This window comes from Mastacembelus armatus, chromosome 9 (genome assembly GCF_900324485.2).
Source record: "Mastacembelus armatus chromosome 9, fMasArm1.2, whole genome shotgun sequence".
Taxonomy (NCBI): domain Eukaryota; kingdom Metazoa; phylum Chordata; class Actinopteri; order Synbranchiformes; family Mastacembelidae; genus Mastacembelus; species Mastacembelus armatus.
In genome coordinates, this window is record NC_046641.1 from 18,931,440 (window position 1) to 18,953,283 (window position 21,844).

The window sequence follows — 21,844 nt, forward strand, 5'->3', positions numbered from 1 at the left end:
ACATTCAGAGCCTTTACACAAGTAAAATTAGTAAATCAACACTAGCTAGATGTAATTATATCAGACTGCAGTTGCTTCAGTGTCACATTTATCTGTGATGCTAGAAAACGCTCAGAAAACAATCAAATCTAAGTACATTTATATAAAATCTTTATCTCTAAATGAACCTATATGGGTCATAGTAGTTAGTTCTCTACATAATAATTTGCATGTTGTGTTTTATTTATAGTATATTCATTTCTTTGGAATTTGGGAATATGTCTGACAAAAACTAACGACCAGCTGCCATGATAAAGGCTTTCACATAGCTCTTGATTTTATTGCCTGATACTGAAACTCAGGCTTGATTTTAAAACCGTCATTATTTCAGATTATATTGTTTTTACAAGGTGCTTACCCCTAAATTACTTCGTTTTTAATCAAACCTGCACACACGAACCCTGGGGAAATATAATATTCCAGTATAGGGATAATTTACATGTTGCTCAGAGAGCAGAGGACTAGGGAGTTAACAGGAACCTCATGGTTCTGAACTAGAGTGATCATGCTCTTGATCTTAGTATTTGTACAGTACATAGTACTAATATGCACTGATCATATGTTTGTACTTAAATTTTAATCTGTGAATATGCATGTTAAATGTCCTAAGGAAAGCACATGGTTCATTTCTTAATGTGGGCTTCTTATGAACTTTAAATTGAATGTAATATGACTGATACTGCTGCATTCTTTAAAACTGTGGAAACTGCTGCAAGATACAAATTCTAGAAGTGCTAAACATAGATGCTGTTCAAAGGAGACTATCATCATTAGGCAAGGCTCTTTGAATTAGCAGAAGGGTTGTGTGAGAAAAACACACAAACAGAAGCTAAATTTGTGCAAGCTAAACTTTTCCCAAAGAGTAATTTTAAGAGGGTTTTCATGGACCAGATTCTAGGTTAGAAAACAAAAAAACAAAAACTAGATAAAATTTGGAGTGCTGATAAACGTTTTCAAATTGTTTACTTCACTTATCTTTGCAAGACCTTAAAAAGCAGAGGAAGAGAATCTGACGATGGCATTTCTAGCAAAAAATTAAAGAATCTTTCACTTCACATTTGTTATTTGAAATACAGTTTATCCAGTTTAGAAACTCACACACCATTTACTTCACTTTGCTTCACTCTGCTTTATGTTCTGCTGTCTTAATGTGTAACATTAGAAGAGCAGAATAGTGCTGAGCGTCTAGATAACTGATGCGATGACCTGATTTTGTAATGAGCAGTAGTTGCTTAACAGCATGAATGTTTAAAATGATCAATATTGCCAAATGGTCCAGTGAGGCTTCAACTCTTTTCCACAACCCAGGGTCAAATATCAAGAGTCAAATGAGCAGCATGCACTGTAAATGAATTCCTCTCGTGGTGCAGACCTGTGGAAGAGTGATAAAGTGGCAGAACAGGCATGCACACACACACACACAATATATATATATATATATATATATATATATATATATATATACACACACGCAAACCTACACAGGGCCTGGCAGAGTTGTCAAGGAGCTACCATCCTCTCTTCAGCCCACCAGAGGCAAATCTCCCACTTGGGTCCCGCCAGATAGCGCAGAACGAGATGCAGCTCTCCACCCTGTAGCCATGCATCGAAGCGCTAACATGCACTGGAGCGAATGCTCATTTTAGAGGGAAGAGGATAAAAGAGGGAATTCTGTGCTGGAACTGGGGCTGGTGGGGAATTGTGACGGGGATTGTTATTGGTGCTCTGGGTAGCATTTTATACACACAAGAAATATCCACCAAAGACTATAACAGCTCCAGTGAGACTTACCAACAAACCCAAAGCACAGCCAGATTGCTGTAACGACTTGTGGTCATGCAAGGCTGAAGAGCTTCCCTTTGTTTTGCACATGTTGAGTGTCAGCAGGTGTTTTACACACCCCGGTAAACTGACATGGCGCATGAGAAACAATTGATTCATGAACAGAGAACTGTCTAGATCCTTAAGTGCGCTTGCTTACTCAGCATATTGATTTAAGATAGTATAAACACCCACCTGCAGTGAGAGCTTGAGGATTGGCTCAGTTGCAGACTGGGCACAGACTGCAAAGACTGCACAACTGTAAAGTGAGTAAAGATTGAAGACACATTTAAAGCCCTGGGGCAATAATAAACTGTACATGTTTAATAGTTACACTGTTTATTCAGGGATGCCAAATATGGAACAAATACAAACAAGTAAACCCTAAAATAAAATACTATCTGTAGATAGCTGCTGTTTGTAAACACCAAACAACTTACATTGGAGAAAATGGACTCGTGAGCACACATCCAAAAGGATGAGACTGATGTCAAAAAAACTCACAAGAAAACCATCCACTATAAAACTCAGTGTCTCATTGTGTGCTATTCTGGCCTAAATCAACAAGCCAGACATGGGATGTAGTAAAGGGGGCAGACAGTCATCACATTCACAATCAGCTCATTTCGTGCTCTCACAAGAGACTGAGCAATCAGACCTGAGGGCTTCTGGACAACAAGTCTCTGAGATGAGCCTTGCATTTTGTGCAGCATAGCACAACAGTAATTGCCCTCCATGTCAGGTTGTGTCATTAAGTCAGGCAAAGTGAAACATGCCATCCGGTTAAAGCGATAGGACATACAAGAGGGAGAAGGCAGGCTGCTCACCCGGAAGAGACCTGCACTGAATGCCAAATAATTCAACTGTTTACAAAGTGGAGGGATGTTTGAGAGCCTCTGGGTGAGAGGAACTGTGAGGTGTGACGTGACTTCAGCAGGTTGATTATATGGAGATACTGGCAATTAAATGTGATGAGGACAAATATCCCCCTACAGATGACATCGACACTGGGCATGAAGATGCACAGCAATCCAAATGCTTGTCTTAACCTGCCATTAATCAATCAATAATCAATTACATCAATGAATGATTAATTTAAGATATCATCAAATGTGCAAGAGCTTTACAATGAACATGTTCTGTAAAATATTGAATATTTAATAAAATACTGTTTGATAAAACGGTCTCTCACTCAGGAGGTTCATGGACTCCTGGATGTCTATGTGTGAATTGCAGTAGGTCAGTGAACTATCTAAAACATACATTACATTACCCATGTTTGCTCATTTAAAGCAGTTGTAATCTGTTTGAAGTCTTTAAAAAGGGTCATTTGAGATAATAGAATTGCCCCCTGATCCTGTAGTTCCTTTCAGCCCTAAAGTGTCGAGGCTTTGAGTTTTCTGATCTGTAACTTTACTATTTTGGCCCAGTCTGCAGCTTCCTGCTGCAGGTGCAAACAGTAATGCTGGAGGATATAAACTAAAACCTTTAGTTGAAGCAATCAACTAAAAGGTCTTATAATGTTGTTGTCAGGACTTGATTAAAATCAGAGCAAAACGGAGAGTGAATATTGAATATACTTGGATTGGGTCATCAGAAACATAAATGTTAACAGCACTTTTGTCTGCTGGATGTGCAATAAGGAAACTATTAATGAGTTTCCATTGCATCCAAATGGTGAAAAAAAAAGTGTGCAGTGTGTTCTGTCACACATTCAGGCTGTCGGAAAAAAACATCCATTATAGAGTGTAGACAGTGTTCACAGTACCCTGCCATGCCTCTTTTGTGGTTCAAAGTATATTAGCTTCATCTTCAGGAAGCCTGTGCTGTAGCAGCCAGATGTTTTTCCATTTTGCTCATCAAAACAGCATCTTTTGCTCCTGAGGATTCCTATTCTTTTGCCATATGTGAAGAACCACAACTGGCTGCTTGAGTTGTTCATATTCCTGATATATTCAGCTGGCTTAATGGATTGAATATGGCATTGTACTTTTCAGGCGCAGGTGGACTCATAAATATGCAGCTGGAGATGTCAAAAGTCCCTCAGGCAGGGAGTCAATAAAAGATGTCAGCTCATCAAAAGAGGACCAGTACTCAAAACAAGGCAAGAAGCACTGCTTTACAAATACTTTACCCACAAGGATTTTTTTCCAGATATATATAATATTTTGGTGTAAAATGGAGGCCGACATCAAAGAAAACACAAGTTTACAATTTATGGAATATTTATGTGTATTTTTCTCTACATTACCAACCTTGTGTAGTGCCAGCAAACCTGTCTAAATTAAGACAGTGAAACTCATTAAGTTGTTAAAAGGCAGAAAACATTTTAATAAAATGGAACACAGTAATTGTCGCCTTAATGCTGAACAATGCAGATAAACTATTCCAGATTGTTTGCATATGGAAAAAATTCACATAAACTGACAAAAAATATTAACATAAAAACAAAATACTCTTTTTAAAATAAGAAATTCGGGTTTACTACATAGGACTTTCAACCATGTTATGAGGACAAATTATCAGCATAGCCAGCAGCCTCCATTTCTTGATGCCAGTGCAATAGGCATATTCTTAACTGTACTTTCAGATGAGGATTTAATGATTTTCAACTAAACCTAAAGGCAATTCCTCATCATTTGCTCAGTGCTTGCTTTGTTTCACATTCCCAGTATGAAGGGCTTGAAGACGGTTTGTGTGGGTCAGTTTATGTAGAAATGATTTGTACTGACAACATGAAATAAAAATCTAGGAAGGTTCTTTCATGACCAATAACTGTCTTCAAGCACATGCAGTGACAAATTCTGAAAAACAGTCAGTTGTGTAAATGACGGCTTTTACAGTACTATTGTTTGATTTATGTGAGAAAACAGATCAAAATTATTCTTGGTCATGGTAGACTGTATGAGTGTGTATGCTTGTGAAGTGGGGGGCAGTGTGTGTGATGAAGAATAAAAGGCCGCGAGTGAAATGTTGGATGAACGAGTGGTTGGGCGGATGGATAGAAAAATGAACAGATGGGGGTTGGGTGGTGCTTCACGCAGCTGATCGTCGACGGATAACAAAAGCTCCCCTCTGCAGCTGTCCCAGGTAGATCCTCATCTTTGTGCTGTCACTTGTCTTCCTCACCCAAATCTGTAGACCAATGACAGGAAATCAGTCGACATAATCCTTCAGAAACAAGTGCACACTGCTAATTAAGAAACATGCAGCAGTGTGGCAGTGCCACCCTAACTCAGCAGAGCACAAAGGAATAAAATATAATCAGGATTTACTCTGCCAGCTTTACCTTTGAATCAGTAAACCCAGGTCTGTATGTGACAGGAGCTGGATGAGAACATAAAGCTCACCTCATTGTTCCCCACTGAGCTGATGACACAGCTAATCTTTGTGTTGTCCTTTGACTCCAGATAGATGGCTTGACTCTTGTGGTACCTGACAGCATCAAATAAATAAATAAATAAATAAATACGCACACACACAACAATACACACAACATTAATTTGGCATTCATGGTAAGAAACATGGGATAGGTGTAAGTGAGGGATTCATTACACACAATCTTCCCCAGCTGAAAGAAAACACATTCCTCCTGAGATGGCACTAAATAGATAATTGGACTGGAAAGTCAAAACAAAAAGTCTATTATTTTTTGAATGGCTTCAAACTGTCTGAGACAGAACCAACCCGAGGGAAGAGACTGACAGCCAAAACATTTGATCATTAAGGGCTTACTGAAGAAAAATAACACATGTGTTTCCCTGTGGCTTCCTGAGAAGACTTTCTGGTGGTGGCACCTTTTTTAGCAATGAATAAATGAGACTTTGCCTTTAAAGAATAGTGCAAGTACCTCACGGCTCATTTCTCTCGTCTTCTTCTGTCTGTAACTGCAGCTAATAAGACAGACTTCTATTAAATGTGTCCATGTAAAATGACCTTATGCTCTGGTACATGTCTGGTGCAGAGCTTTGCACTCAAACAGGCGTCAAGGGTGTGTCTAGCCAAGGATTTTCATAATCTTTGTATGTGCATCACAGCAGAATACACCATTAGTTCTAATGCAGCCTCTTTCTTCTTGAATATGTATTTAATGGTGGCGTCAAGCACCAGCACTCATTTAGTGGCCAATAAGTAATATCTCTGTCTGTAGCCCAGACAAAAAGAGGCTGCCATCATAGTGGTTGTAAAATGTCTGTTACAGACCAACCAAACTGACAGCAATGTGGCCATCTAGTGGTGACACTAGCTGTGGTCACGTTGTGTGAGAAATAAAGGAGTACAGGAAACACTGAAGTCCGTTTTAAGAGTGAAACTTCAAATGTACCATCTTTTGTCATAGTAAAGTTTTCCGTCCTCAATCCGGGCCTCGTAGCGCTGGGAGGGGTTCTCTATAGGAGTGGAGGGGATGTGCTCTGGGGATGAGGGAGACACTAAAGGGGGAGAAACACCTGATTAGTATCACCACACAATACTTCGGTACTAATAGCTTGTTTTAAGGTACAGAGTTTGGACATTCTGGGAAATACTCTTGTTCATTTTCTTGCTGAAAGGAGAGAAAAAGGAGAAAACTGATAAGACTCTTGTGTCTGTTCAATATGATCTTATAACAAGGAGCTGGTTAGCTTAACTTAGCAAAACAAAACCAATTTTATTATTTCTTTAGGCTCTAGCTTCATATTTACAGACATGAGTGGAGCTAATTTTCTCATCTATCTCAGCAGAAAAAGAGAATAAGTACATTTCCCTCAATGAGTCATTTTTTAAACCGCAGAAGTCATTTTACTATACAAGTAGAAATGAACATACCTGGCCGTTTTGGTGACTTAAGCTGTAAAAGAGAAGGTGCAATAGCTTTATAATACAATAAACAAATAATTAGTAAAATAACATTCAGCAGAGAAAAGTAATTCTAAAACACTTACTTTATTAAGTGTTTTTAGGTCTTCTGTTATCTGTTCCTCTGTTAATAAATAATTTAGCTGAGGTTTGAGGAGTTAAGGAAGAGAGGAAAATACTACCAAGTCCAAAAGATATGGAATAAAATACCCATCGTTGATGAATCTAACTAACTATAGCCACAGTAAGTTTAGGTAAAGGATATCTGGTGCAGGTTTTCTCCGTTTGTCTGGTATTGGGACTGGATCATTGGGCCGTCTCCGCAGCTTCCGTGTCATGATAGGTTTTACCTCCATAGAGTCTATGGGGAAAAAAACCATTGACAACAAGAGATATGACAACAGCATCTAAAAAGTGTAAAATGTCTCAGTCACTTTATAAGTCGTCATCTGAATGTAGTGTATTTTAATGTCCTACTTAAATCTGCCCACTTGAGGAACTGCAAAAGGGAAAACTCAAGACATTTTTTGCCCATTCCTCCCTGTTCTGCTGAGCAAGTCTCTAATTAATAATCTTGTTATGGGACTCTTACCGCCTGTCAGCTCCATTGTTAATTTCTCGTTCTCAATCATCTTCTTCTTCTCCTCTAGCTCTGCAATCAGGTTCTCCTTTAGTTCAACCTTTTTGTCGTCAAACTCCTTCACTGCTGCCTTCTTCTCCTTGATGTAGTTCCTCTCCACCTGTTCTGTCTGCAGAAGGTTCAGACACAGATGTGATGGAAACAGAAGGGCTCCTTGTATTACCCCAAAAATCAAAGGCCAGTTCTATCAGTCAATCAGCTATTTTAACTTTGCTTACCTCAAGCTGGAGAAACAGATCTGTCAGGGGAAATAAAAAAAGAACTGGTCATGTAGAACAAACAGCGGTTCAGTGGCATTATGCTGCCTCAGAATATCTGAGTTTTGACAACTATGAAGTCAAATTTGGTTACCCTCAACACTAGAAAAGACGAGGCTCATAAAAAAACATAAACAGAGGCGTACAGCAACACCAGCCTAAACCTCTTAGCAAACATCTCTGAACTGAAAAAAAGGGCTCAAAACAAAGCAGCTGTAATTAGAAACACATCTTTTACTGTGTTTTGCCCTTTTTACATTTTGCAACTACTGTCCTCCTCTGAGGCTATTGTGAGGCAATTACCAGAGCCTGTGGTTGCTTTTTTTTTGCAGCACATTCTTAGAATACAAAACATAGGAAAAAACTGTTCGAACAAAAGCCACAGTCAACAAAAGTAAAGAAGTCAAAATAATTCTGACGGTCAAATGGTGAAGACGTATTTATCTTTCATTATTCTCTCACACTGTGTTAGGTCACATTACATGTTTTAATCCAAAATGTGTGACTTCTGTGTTTAAGCTCTACAGTTCAACTGACCAGTCAGTGCTCACACTGAAGGTAGATATGAAACCCCCAGCGGGTTTTGTCGGTTAACAATTACAATACAGTTTTATTTAACAAGACAGCTTCATTCTCAAAGTGTTGAGAAAAAGCTGAAAGGCAGGGTTACTTTTTGCCATTGTAATTTGAACAAAAATTTGAATTTGAACACAAGACAAAAAGTTGACCACAACATACAGAATACTTCTGCAATAATACTATAAATATCTGTAATCTGAAGATATTGCTTAACTTGCCTGCATTCCGGAGTCTCTCTTTGTACTGCTGGTCCAGCTTCTTCATCCTTTTCTGATACTCCTGCAGTGTACCTGCACAGAAAGTGCCAATTTCCAAAAGCGAAGGTATATGAAACTTAAAAATGCCATCACATTATCTATTACTTATATGCAGCAAGTACATTCTAAAAACCTCAACACCTGCTGTTCCACTAAAATATGATATCAATATAGCTTGAAAAACTCCCCTGCATCTGTGATGATTTACTCTCAGACCCCACACATGGTCTACACTGGATTACACTGACATTGCACTAACATTTTGATTTGCAAAGGGGCCACAGTATGCCCCCCAACTACACACACCACACTCACAGTCTGAGCAATAAAGATCTTATGGGGCAGTTGATGGTTCTTTAAACAACCCAGCTGGCTTGTCTTTTCAATCAGATACAGTGGCTGTGCTTTTAATCTCCCTTTGAAACTATGTTTATGGCCCAGTGATGCAATCCCTAATCACCATTAACAAGGAAGTATTTAGCTGAATACTTTGAAAATCTCACACAATCCCACAAAACAAAGTGCAGCAGTTGTTCACATCTGGGAAATTCCTGACTCATTCAAGCGCAAGTGACTACCTTCGTGTAATTGCTGTAGCTGTCTTTTCAGGGAGGCCAGTTTATCTTGGTACATCCTGCAACAAAATAAACCAGCACTGATCACACTGCATTTCAACACATGCAACACTGTGGCAAACATTCAAGTTATTTTTTATTAAAGGTTAAAACAGCTGATCCATTCTTGGCTAAACACTTACTGCTCTTTGATTTCCACATAGTCATCCTCATCATGCTTGGCAAGGTCTGTTTCACTGGCATCCTCTGTGTCTGGAAAGGAGGAATGACAGGAGAAGAAATCGACTCAATTTCCCAACTAAAATTCAAAAGTGATTCTCTAGTTTAAAGAGGCTGTACATGTGGTCACTTCTCCGTGCTGTAACTCCACATAAATGCGTCGTTTTATAGGTTTTACAGCACAACTTATTTCATTTAGGTGGAGTCCACAGGCAGACAGCTGAGATCTGTGCAGTGCGTGGCACTAGCAAGTCAATGGTGAACACCCAGCTTTGGAAATGCCCTCCGGTCGGTCTGTCAGATTAGGACACCAGGGAAAATCCAAATTCGCCACGAAAACTAACAAAGTATTTATTCTCGGATCGACATATGAAAAAAGTTTAGCTGGAGAAAAGTGGACACATTTATTATCGCGGCGATCGGCGCCTTTGTGCTTCTAAACTTAATGCAGTGACGTTCATTTCACCGGCGACAGGAATGTAGTTAGCAGTTTCTCTGTAGCAGTCAAGGCTTTGCAGCATGGTGGGATAATCACAAGCGATCCCCGGTTAACTTGGTCATGTTGTCAATCCAACGCCAACTCTCTAAAGACAACGCAAACATATTTAGCAGAGGCTTGTGCGATATGACAAACGGGGGAGCCAAGTCTCTAAGCACCGAGTAGCGTAGGTCAGACAGCGTTACCTTCAAAAACCGACAAAAGAGAAGGGTAAGGCCCGTCATTATAAGCTGACACAGCAGCTTTCATTTTCGGTTAGCATTCGTGTGCTAGCCTCGGTTAGCTCCGTCTAATGTGTAAAGAGTAACCCGATTATACCTCACGCAGTAAAACACATACGCAGGAGAGAAAATAGGTCCAGCTGTTCGCTTGGAAGTCGATGTCAGAAGGAAACTAGCTAACCTTGTAGTATTGTCATCGCCATGCTCTCCTGTCTTCTTTCTCTGTGGCTGCAATCCGTCCTGTCTCACTGGATAGTGTGAAAAGGGCAGTGCAGTGGACACAGTGCGCACGGTTTCGCCTGTCAGTGCTCGAAGCTAACGTTACGTAGCTGGTTGGCTAATTACTGCTGTGTTAGCTTAGGTCTGCCATTAGCAGGTCCACGCTAACCTACATTACCGCTGCTTTTTGTTTGATCGTGGTTTTATTGCACTGAGGTAAATTAGAACCAGTCGGGCCATTAATGTGGTTACAGCTGATCGCGTATAGTTGTAGTGAAACACTGGGTAGCTAGCTAGTTACCATGTAAACAAACCCGGGTTTAGTTGTGTTATTATCGTTAATGCTCGATGTTCGACCAACACTGGACACGCTGAACCAATTTAAGCTGTTTGTCTGGTTTACATCACCTGCTTCTGAGATGTTTGTAGGCTGAGGAGGAACTTACCTGGCAGCAGTCGCGTAGGCTAACGTCAGCTAACAAGCTAAGCTCGGCTGAAGTTGCCATCAGACTAACGTTAGCTTTCCAGATTTAGGCTCACGAAGTGCAAACATAATACTGCCACATTGCAGTTGGGAGGAAATTATTACCAGTCCAGTTTAATCTGTCTATCACTCTAAATGCTGCATTGAAAATAGTTAGCGTTAAATGTACACAATAACCGCGCGTTTCCGTTTCCCAACAAGTAGACCGAGCCCCGCGGACTGTGAGTGTTTTGTGTCAATTCGTTTTACCTTCTTCTGAGTCTCTCCCCCTGAAGCTCCGATCATCGTCATCATCCACACTATCGAGCTCTTCTTCATCGTTATAATAATCCACCATAGGTGACAGCAACGTCGAAGCCATTCGTTCACTTAAAAATGTAAACAAACACAAAAATAAACAATCGATTTGTATTTCGCAGCTTGCTTGGAACAGCGCCTACAACTGCAAGGACCTCCGAGTGTCAAGCTGTCTGAGCCTATGCCTGTATACAATGTTTTTAATAATAACGTGTGGCATGGGGAAAATCCTTAACTAATTTAATCAAACAAAGTGAGATAAAAGGTATCAGTAAAGGATATTTATTTTTACAGGTGCAATAACATCTTAATCAACACATTTAAACAGGCATATTTACGAACAGTATGGGATGTGGTGGTGGTCGGGGGCCCCTTTGGGTCCCGGTTTGGTTCGGTATCAATTTCATTTAGTTATTCTTCAGTGAGGTGCAAAGAGGTGCATGCCTCTTTCAATTATGCATGCACACATGCTTATTGTAAGTATCGTGTGTGTATGAAGGCGGGAGGTCTGTACACAATTGAAATGATCATAACACTGAATTAAAGCCGATTTTCCAACAGTTTGGTTTGTTACAAATGTCACAACTGTATTTGTAGTGCAGGTAAAACAGTATCAGTAGATTTAATGCATGCCTCAGTAAACAGCCAACAATGTTTTATAGCATATCACCTGTAATAATGTTTTAATTACTGGAATTGTAGTGATTATAGCTTGACCTGCTCTCCTTGTATTATTATAATTTTTTTGTAATTTATTTTGATTATTGTTGTTGCATTGGTATAAATCTATTGTCTGAAATGAAGTGTACTACTACTACTAAAGACATGAAAAGCTTAATATAAACCTATATTTCATGTTACAGTTCACTTCAGTTAATGTTATGGAGCTGGAAAAGTCACAGTTAAATAAATACATTTTGGCACTGAAAAAACTGTTCTGGCTCTGTTACTATTTCACCAGAATAATTGACTTAGAATCAATTCTGCTATCCAGGGAGCTGAGTATACATATCAATGTGACATCAGTGTGACAAATTGCTGTCACCTCATTTAGTTAAATTTTGACTTGAGCTGCAATATGTCAATTGACAGAAAATTATTTGAACTTATTGTTACATGCTTTTTGGCAGAATTCCAATCATCACAGGTTATACCTTGACAAATAGATTTTTTTTCCCAGGAAATATCTTTGGGTTTTGCATGTTTGGACAAAACAAGAACAAATCATATCCAATGAAACCTGCAATGGGCCTCATCAAGGAGGCACTGAACATTTTCACTATTACTGATTTTACATCACACAAAAGTGGTTCCCTGGCAATAGGAATTAAACATACATGTAAAAGAACTGGCATTATTGCTGTCAGGATACACTGGTTTGTGTGCAGTCTCCAGTTCCTATGGGTTACTTAAATGCTCCAGTGCCCTAATGCATAAGGCACTAGCCTCCTAAGCCAGGGATTGTGGGTTCAAGTCCCACCTATGGTGAATAATTAAATAATTTACTCTTGTTTATACTAAGACAATGATGTATATCGCCATCAGCTGAAAAAAAGGTGTTTATCTTCTTTCAACATTTTATAGCCCATGTTGAAAATAATTGCTTGGTAGGGCTACGTATCTAATTGTTGGTCTTTATATGGTCATTAGGAGTCTGCTCTAACAGGAGTCATGCAGATCTATCTTGCTGTATTACGTTTGTAAGAAACTGAAGTAGCATCATGATTATACTGCATAAAAAAGACCCCACTGAAAATCAAAAATCAAAAATTCCAACTTGAAATTTCAGGCAACCAAGAACTTGAGGGTTTTTAGTATATCAAAATTTGACACTTGTTTTTAATCTAAAAAAAACAATACTTGGCACAGCTTAAATATCACTTTCAGCAATTTTATGCCACATTAATTCAGACTGCAAAATGACTTCAGAGAAGCAAAAATACAACTGGATGCAAAACAATGCATCAACTGACTGGGGATTGGGGTCTTGTCTTATGATTAAAGCATGACAATAAAATATCCAGTGTCCTGTATGATTGCTATTATAACTGGTTTTATTGCCTGCTTCTATAGAGGCAGTAATGCCATGAAGCAAATACACAAATAAAGTTGTTTTCCTAACATATGAAGGGACTTTATTATGTAAGAAAGACACAGTTCACCTATAATTACAGGTACATCCTTCTATTTTTAAAGAGTATATAGTCCTAATAAATTCCTGATACTGGTGAGCATACAGTGAAGCACCATGCTGTTACAGTTCAACCTCAAATGGAGAACAGCAGGTGGCAGTATTGTACAGAGTATACTCAGGAGAGGAGCTGGATTCCCATCACTGAAGTTGCAACAGAATCGGGATGATTCAGTCCATGCATCTTTAATGAATTACAAAAGAAAAGAAGGCGTCGGATGGTTGGTGTTAACTTTTATATTAGCACGTATTATTTGAAGAAGCATTACTAATGAGGTGTGTAATATGTATATTCGTGCATTCGATCTGGGCGAACCATTTGAGCATAAGATACTTGCAAATCAACACATTTGTTTTGTTGTTGTGCACAATTTTTTTGCTCTGGAAAGTGCACAGCGAGACAACTTTACTTCCGGCCGTCTGTCAAACTGTCAAACACGGGCGAGGGGTTGTGCTCCTGCTACGCCGTCATTCAGGAAGTCCAGACCAACTGACAGCACTTCGCAAAGTCACACCGACATCTCCAGAGTCGGACTAAATGCTGCTGAAGTGTGTAACGTTACGCTTTTCAGCAACGACGGGTTTTCACAGAAGGTGAGCGGCTTTTTGCGCCTTGTTGTGTCGCCGTTACTGTTCCGTTGATGTTAACGGTTAACGGCTCGCGCACTCAAACTGAGCTGACACTTCCTCTTGTGTCGGCGGCTAAGCTACCGAAGCTAAGTGTCAAAGCGCTAAAAGTGGATATAGATGAGTGGAAGTGCTCAGAGGTTGCAACTGAAGTTGAAATGACCACCATCGCCTGGTTTCGACGCGGTTCGGCTTGTTGTTTGAACGCCACTCCACTCAGAGGTGGTGAGTACGGAGAGCGGCGTCAGCTCGCTGGGGTTGTAAGTGCGTAGGTTTGCTTTTTAACGGTCTGGAGCGAAGTGCATGTTTGTTGATTGATGTGTCTCCGCACCTGCTGAGAATCTACACAGAAATTTGGATATTTACGCCGTGAGCTGACAGGGAAGACGCTTTTCTGTTTGGTTTGTTCCTCAGGGGGGTGAGTATGAGGAGCAAATGGATGACAGGTTGTAGTGAAGTGTACAGCTCAGGGGGTTCAAAGACGACAAGACGGCTGGACGCGATGTAAACTTGTCCGGTGTGTTATTTTAGCGTTGTCACGCAATGTGGGTCATTCTGTGTGAGTCCGTCACATTCAAAAACGACCGTGGTACCTTCCATTGAAGCCTACATTGTTGTGAGTGAGATTTTACTATCAACGCTCAGTCACAATGGCTTTCGGTTGAGACGGTTTAACGTCCACTACACATGACCCGAGCGGCATTTTACTACGTCTCTGCACTCATTCACCAGTTTACCTTTATTTCCAGTCTTGGCACTTTTGTTTTTACGTTTTCGATTGCAATATGGATTTCCATTCCTTTAATGCAGAGACAATGACCGCACGGAATACACATTATATAAGTCCGACCTTGCGTGAATTCTACAGGAGGTCATCACCTGCACGCAGGACAACGCTTGGTTAAATAACCAGCGTTAAAAAGTAAATGTAGGCTAACGTGACGCGCTCGAAATGGCAGATGTAGATAGCAAGCTGAGCACTAAACCCCAAGCTGACCCAACATGATGTCATCTCTTGTGTGTAGAGCGCATGAGTGAGAGGCAGCAGACCCGTGTGTCATTTGTAAAGATTTATTTTAAGAAGCCTGCCCACGCAATTTTAGACACGGATCAAAAGAATATGATCCCATGTTACGACATTGCACCTGAATGTCTTTCAGATTGATTTATAGTGTTCTGACGTTGGCTGTGTGCTCAGAGGTGCAGAGAAAGGATGTAGTGTAAACTCATTTCACACATTTATTTTGCAGATTAGTGTTCTTGCCTTAATGCTGAGAAAGCAATGTCAAACCCTTGCCAGTTAAAGAGAACAGGATCTTTTGAGTAAAGAGTTCAGCTGAGCTTTGCCTTTTAACTTTTTTGTTTCTAGACAGAAGTGTCAGTGCCCTACTTTATTTTTGCAGCCCTTTCCTACAATGGGTACAGGCCTGTTGTGCAAGTCCTCTCTTTTTAACGTCACCCATATCCCATAGACCCATATGCAAACTATTGACCAGGCAACTGAGAGTAGGAACTGAAAGTGACACACTTCCTTATTATGGTGGTATCTAGGCCAGTTTAGCATTTATGATTTCACTCTGATTCTGCCATTTTAAGATAAATGTTGAACTCATGCAAACTGTTGCACTGAATAAATAATACACAGGTTATGGTGGTATAAATGTTTGTTCTGTGTATAGCTGGACCCAAGTGGAGTTAGCTGCATCTGATGAGGAAAAAGTTTTTTATACTGCAGGATGTGGAACATGAAAACCAAAAATGAAAGGGATCATTTAGACTGTTGGCCATTGTTTTGCATTATGTTGCCCTCTGCTTTCACTTGGTCTTTGTTAAACTCTTTGACACCATATGCAATGTGACAACAGGCTTCCTGTAGAAAGGCAGACGCGGTCATAAGCATATTGCTAACATTCATGTCTTTTTACAGAGCTAGGCAAGGGATTATTGAGACATTCAGGGGGTCTTCTCATGACTTTGCACAGATCTCTTTGTGTGCCAGTGTGTGCATGTTGATGGATGCACAAAGAAAGGACTCATCAGCTGCTCTTGACAATTGGCTGATGTGGCTGTCAGAGACAGGAAGTGGTTGTTCACCTGAGCCCATGTTCCGACCAAAAGCAGGTTCCCATCTTGCAGAGCAAGACTTAAGTGACAGACTTACAGAGGACACAGGGAATAGATGATTACATTTGTTTTTGATGTATACTTTATTAATATTATTTATTTGCAGTGTACCATTTAAGTACAAATTCATTCAGATTCTTCATTGGAAAAAATTATATGTATTATCTGACAGCCAGTATTTCCTACATTGGTATACTGAACTCACTGGTAAGATTATTTTTTGCTTGGGACCCCACCTGACATGGGTTTATCAAACCAATTTCACAAACTGTAGTGCTCTGTTTTGGTGTTCAGAATGGTCATGTATGATGTGAAGTGTATGAGAATAACCTGGAGTTTTGGTGTGCTCTCAATTTCTTATTTTGTTTTTGAGCCTAACCTCTGATCCTGATGAAAGAATGTTCATTACAGGAATTTTAAATTATTAGGCTACAATCAAATTCTACTATTACATTCAAACAGGGAAAACATACTCAAAAAATGAAACTTAAATTCCTGCACCTTGAAAGCATTTCTTGTGTTTTGGCTCTGTGCACATCATCAGGATGTATAAAGGCTGCAGCAGTTTTCTGTTCAGTAGTCACTTCCATCCTATAAAAATGGCTACATTAGTTACAATTGTTCTTGTGACCTCTTTGTGCCTGTTTTAGCTTCTGCTTCACAGCTCTTCTAATGTGCTGCTGTGCCTAATGCAATCTCCTTCAGTCTCAGTTGAATCCTCACTTGTCTAATTTAAGAACAACCAGAAGGCATAAAGGCCGGCCTCTGGCCTTACAGAACCTGGGCCCTATTTTAATTAGTGCTGAAAACATTGCTGTGGATAGTGTTGCCCTACCCAGCTATTATCTAGTAAGTGATATGTGTGGTGCTTCCCTTCTCCCCCTCATCTTGTTTGGGTTCATGTGGATGTTGAACTTAACCAGTTTACCTGTTCTGCTATTGAAGAGCCCTGCAGATCTACTGCTAGGTGTAAATCTGATGAGTTACCACCAGCCTTGTTTACTGTCTCCGTGTGGGCCAGTATCTGTGTGACAGCCATTATATTTTCCCAAAGTTGAAACACATGGCGCTGGTGAAGATTGTCTTGGCAGATTTTGTTAGGCATTTAGGGCAACTTGTTGAAAAATGCACATTTCTCCTCCACCTCAGTGTCTCTGTGGAAAGCAATGAACTTTTCTTCACTTCCATGTGACTGAAGGCTGGCTTTTGTAAAATATTAGCTGGTGCTAAGTCATTTTAGCTGGCGCTACAGCAGTTTGGTGGTTTATGCCACAGTAGCAGAGAGCATCAAATATTAAAGCACTGCTGTCAGGCTTAATGTTCTGCAGTGATCTGGTTTAGCATGTCTAATATAGGAATGCTGTCTCAGATGACAAGGAGAATTATGCCCCCACCTCTCTACTAGTAGATGGGTTCATGTATGCTGCTTTTAATGATGATTTTAAAAGACAGCAAAAATTTGCGCTGCTGTGATGTCATGGTCTTGTGAAGCTAGTAAGACGCAAAACAGTTTAGATATTTGGTAAAAGGAATAGCAGTAGTTAGTTATTTAATTACCCTGTTGTGATGACTGCATACATGTGCTCATGGTCATAGTGGCTGCAATCCTAAGCTTTCTTCTAGTGGACATTGCGGCAGGGTTTGGTACCCAAGACAGATGCGACTATTTTCTCAATTTAATGAAATGTGTGCATTTGTAAAAGCATGTCTTCTTTTTTAATACATCTGGTGGTTCATGTCCATGATAAAGCTCAAATGACTAAGTTAAAAACAAGATAAAAACTTTTTGCACTGAGAGGAATCATAGGGAAAAATGTGAAATAGATCTAGTTATGGCCCAGCAGCTGGTGCAGACCTGAGTCATGGCCTTGGTCTACTGAAAGCTGTCTCGGAGGAAAGTAAGTCATGGCCCAACAGATGTTTCATCAACAAATGCCTCCCTGGTGAATGTGCTAATTCTGCTGCTCACTTGCCACCTCGTACTGTTGAAAATTGTTTTTGTATGACCAGTCGGTTCAGATCTTTGGTGAGAAGTAGGATTCAGCTGTCACCCATTTAAGATTTTACATCGGAAATATAACACACATTAAAAGGCAGTTATTGTGGTTTGTGCCAGAGGGAGATGCTAGCCTTCATTCACCTGACAGACTGAACCTTATTTTCTCATGCTTTTCACTTGCTCTCAACTAGCATAAAGTCAGGGTGAATTTGTTTACCAAGTACAGTATTACTTTGCTGTATATTCAAATGCAGAAAAGATTGGTTATTATGTACATAATTTTGGTGCATATTATGGACTGTTCTTCCCCACATTCTTTTCTTCATCAAGCAGAGGCTACTAAATCCTCTGTCATAAGAGAGGCATTTTGGCAAACCAGACTGACTGGGTGTGGGAGGTTTGCACGAGCGACTTGATTACAACTAATCATTAGATGTGTGCCTCCAGTCCTGTGGTGAGGTTGCAGCTGTGACCATGAGTTGGCCCCTTCACCCTCCCTCTCTTCAGCTCCCATTATGTCCGGCTACATCTGTCTCCAGCTCTCCTGTTAAGTCTGCAAGCCTCTGTCTCCTCTTCCATGACTAGACCAAGTTGAAGTGCTTGGGAATTATGAGCCACCATTATCATCACCCAAGGAAACCGCCATTGCATTCTTATAGTCACCACCACTTCTGACTCTGTGGCTTAATTTAGCTTGGCAAAATGTAGAAAAGGGCTTAGGCGCAAGTATTTTTAGAACGGTATGGTTCAATGTAATAGCGGTCTTTAAAAAATTGAAAGTCTCATGTTCTAGCCCTACAATTTCCTTCCATTCTGCTGATGCTCCTATGCATGCAACCGCTTGGGAAAACTCCAGTATGTGCTGTTAGCTTAGCAGAGTGAAGCATTTCAGCAAGGCTTAGGGTACATGATGTGACGGACATGTTTGCTGATGTGAGTGGGGGGTGAGGTAATAAACTGCACCACGGTGGTCTATTTTGGGAGTGTGCTTTCCTGCCCAAAGCGCTTTTGTGTCTCACAATTCTACATCAAACTTTTTTCACAGCATGTTTAGAAAGATGTCTCTGAACCTGTCTTTCATTTCTTTGAAGTGTCATTGTACAGCAAATTTCACTGGTGTTGGTTGAACACTTCTGTTAGCACAACAGTGGGCACTATGGCTTGTCTTTGTGTTATTTACTAACTGTGGACAGATTTTTATTCACAGTATACACAATGGTGCAGGATTTTTAAGGGTGATATCTCAAGGCAAAGCTGCAGTGGACCTTTTTGGTTTTCCTGCCACCAAACCTGACGTAAGTGCTTGATAACTCATCTGTTGAGCTTCTATGTGTGTGCCAAACCAATCCCATCCCCCCAGTCGGAAGAGAAACTAGGCCTCTACCCAAGCTCTGTGCAGCACTAATGCTGTGACTGGACACCCTCCATGGGGTCAAGTGGAGATTTGCTTCTGATGAATCTGGGGGAGATTGTGTTATGCTCTGGCCAGCCAGCAGCAAATCAGGCTAAATGTGACTTTTTTAGTTAAGTCTGTGTTTCAGCCTGGCTAAACATATTTGTCATAGGAGTCTCCTCAATAGTGGTTTAAAATGCAAGACAAACATTAACACTAACAAATTCTGGAAGTCAAACTATTGAACAATGCAGGTTTTTCTTTTTTTGTTAACCCCTTATTCATCAGAGTGGATGTAAATAGTGTGTCATGCTGCCTGTGGAAAAATGTTGCAATGCAAAGTACTTCTACCACCCTTTTCTTGCTTAATAATCCATTCTGCGACAGCTTTGTATGCCTTTGTGAACCCAGGGAGTCCGAGGTTAAACTGAACAATTATCCAATTAAACTTACTTAGAGGAAACACTGCCAGTCAACACCCTGTCTCACTGCTTCACTCACTCATTCTCATTTCCTCTCTAACTTCTGCATACACATGCACTCTTGTCATACACAAATACAAATGAATCAAGTGTAGAGTGTGTGCCGACCAAGCCAGGAAGCCACGAGCCTTAGAATAATTGCGGGTATAATATGTTCCCAGAGGGCAAATGAGGAAGTGGCTAACTGATCAGGCTGTGAGAATATCAAAGATGCCGGTACACGCATACACCCCTGGGTCAGCTTGCATGACCTGTGTCCAGATACTGTTTCTCAGTGTGATGTTGCAGCCAGCCCTGACAGGAAAGCCTATTGTACATTCTTAACCAATTCACAGCAAACAAATAGGAAGCAGGCCAGTAAGGTTGCCGTTCAACATTAAAGGAAGTGGACACACACACACACACACACACACACACATTACAAAGTCAATATAATAAACATGATTGAAGACCGTAATGGACACCACATCTTATGCTCCCTGACAGCCATCTAGTCTAAGAGCTTTTGTATAACTATCTATGATTCCTTCTCTAACATACACACATGCACAGACTCACACTGAGTTATTGGGCTTTGAGTTATAAATAAAGGCTTCCTGTTATTAATTTATGGCCCTTCCTTTTTCTGACAAATGTTGTTTGCAATATAAAGACGTACCTGATTAATTATTGACTGGAAACACACACAGGACTACAGGGTTTTATGCACTATAGGGTTGTTACATGTGATCTTCCAGCACTGGTAAGATCAGAATGCACAGTTAAAGTAAGGGATATGACGATAGTAAACATTTATTCGAAGGAACTCAGGAAGCCTCCTTCCCAAAGAGATAGGGTGTGAGAGGGTTAGTGTGCCGCCCTCTGGAACAGCAAGCCTGGACCAACAGTGAATCATGTGAAAAATGGTTGATCTAATAACTGAGCATATAAAAACTGATTTAATTTGTAGTGATAAATTTGCTAGTATTAAAGGTAGTGTTAAAACAATTAACGTAATTACTCATCTAAATTAAAATTATAAAATTAAATAAAAACGATGATCTCTATCTCCTCAAAATGTGAGGTTTTGCTTCTTCTGCTACTGAATTTCTTTTGGATTTAAATTGTTGGTCATACTTGCAATGTTCAGGCTGACCAATTATACTGAGAAATAATAGTGGACTATAATAATGATAAGAAAAACGATCTCTAGTTATTGGTACGTCAATGAAGGCAAAAAAAAAAAAACAGATCTCAAATCTCATTTCAGCGAACAGAAGTGTGATTTTGTGTGACAAGTGCTTTTATGGGGAGAGAAAACATAAAAAACTTACAACTTTAATATAGCCTGGTTCGAATCAGCCCAGCTCCTGTGTGTTTAGAGACTCAATGCCATAGATACAGTTGGTAAATTAATGCGCATTAATTGTTTTTATATAATTGACCCGATCATCTACTATTGCCTTTCTGTATACAAGATAGTGTTAGTTTTAAGTCATTTGTGTGGGTAAAATTTGTCCCCCACAGGGCAGACATTTTATTTTTTACTCCCTGTTTCTCTTTGTGTGTGTGTGTGTGTGTGTGTGTGTAAAAGAGGCTTGGATGAATCAGTACAGATCTAAAAGAGGAAGGGGGAGGCAAAGTTCTGAGCCTGAATTAATTCCCAAACTAATTGCGGGCAGACTTTACAGGGGATGAAAAGCTGAAATCCTAAGGCCTAAAACCCATGGGTCCTCACCCACTCTGCGTAAACCCTGGTGATGATGTACATAATTTATACTGTCAGTGTATATTTGAACAAGAAGAAGAGGAAGAGGCAAAACACAAGGGAAATGACTCAGTGGCCTAGATGCATGTTTCCTTTTTGGGGTTTCCTCTGCTTAATTTCCTCCATCTTTCTCTTTTGTTTTGGCCGATCGTTCCATTTTCTTTTTCAAATAGAGGAGGGAAGGTTGTAGGTTAGCAAGGTTGGATGTCTCCTGTTACGTTGTGTCTATTGAGGCATTATAGCTAGATGAGTGGAATTACCCACCACCTTCTCTGGTACTTCTATGATTACAAATCCATTTCCGTGTTGACATGACACAGTACTGACTCTATTGTCAC

General features: G+C 40.1%; 2 protein-coding genes across 8 annotated transcripts in view; one reads left to right on the plus strand and one right to left on the minus strand.

Moving 5' to 3' along the window:
• Nucleotides 1–4,171: 4,171 nt before the first annotated feature.
• Nucleotides 4,172–11,112, minus strand: suds3 (SDS3 homolog, SIN3A corepressor complex component). Of its 4 annotated transcripts, none has more exons than XM_026321953.2 (12): nt 10,896–11,112; nt 9,187–9,256; nt 9,008–9,063; nt 8,391–8,462; nt 7,555–7,574; nt 7,289–7,445; nt 6,962–7,057; nt 6,783–6,844; nt 6,667–6,688; nt 6,185–6,290; nt 5,211–5,295; nt 4,172–4,995 (listed from the first exon to the last, which is right to left on the minus strand). In XM_026321953.2, exons 1-12 carry the CDS (start codon nt 11,005–11,007, stop codon nt 4,897–4,899), a joined length of 957 nt encoding a protein of 318 aa, XP_026177738.1. In that variant the 5' UTR covers nt 11,008–11,112; the 3' UTR covers nt 4,172–4,896. The 4 variants fall into 4 exon arrangements, with proteins under 4 accessions (XP_026177738.1, XP_026177741.1, XP_026177740.1 ...); XM_026321956.2 differs by lacking the exon at nt 10,896–11,112 and adding an exon at nt 10,609–10,829; XM_026321955.1 differs by lacking the exon at nt 10,896–11,112 and adding an exon at nt 10,125–10,215.
• Nucleotides 11,113–13,569: 2,457 nt separating this feature from the next.
• Nucleotides 13,570–21,844, plus strand: part of taok3a (TAO kinase 3a) — a 54,122-nt gene continuing 45,847 nt past the window's right edge. For 2 of the 4 annotated variants that reach the window (XM_026321924.2, XM_026321925.2), the window contains exon 1: nt 13,570–13,728. The gene's annotated coding sequence lies outside the window, so the exon portion shown is untranslated. Of the gene's footprint in view, nt 13,729–13,850; nt 13,987–14,048; nt 14,180–21,844 lie in introns of those variants that run through there. The other 2 variants (XM_033325378.1, XM_033325379.1) reach the window with 2 other exon arrangements.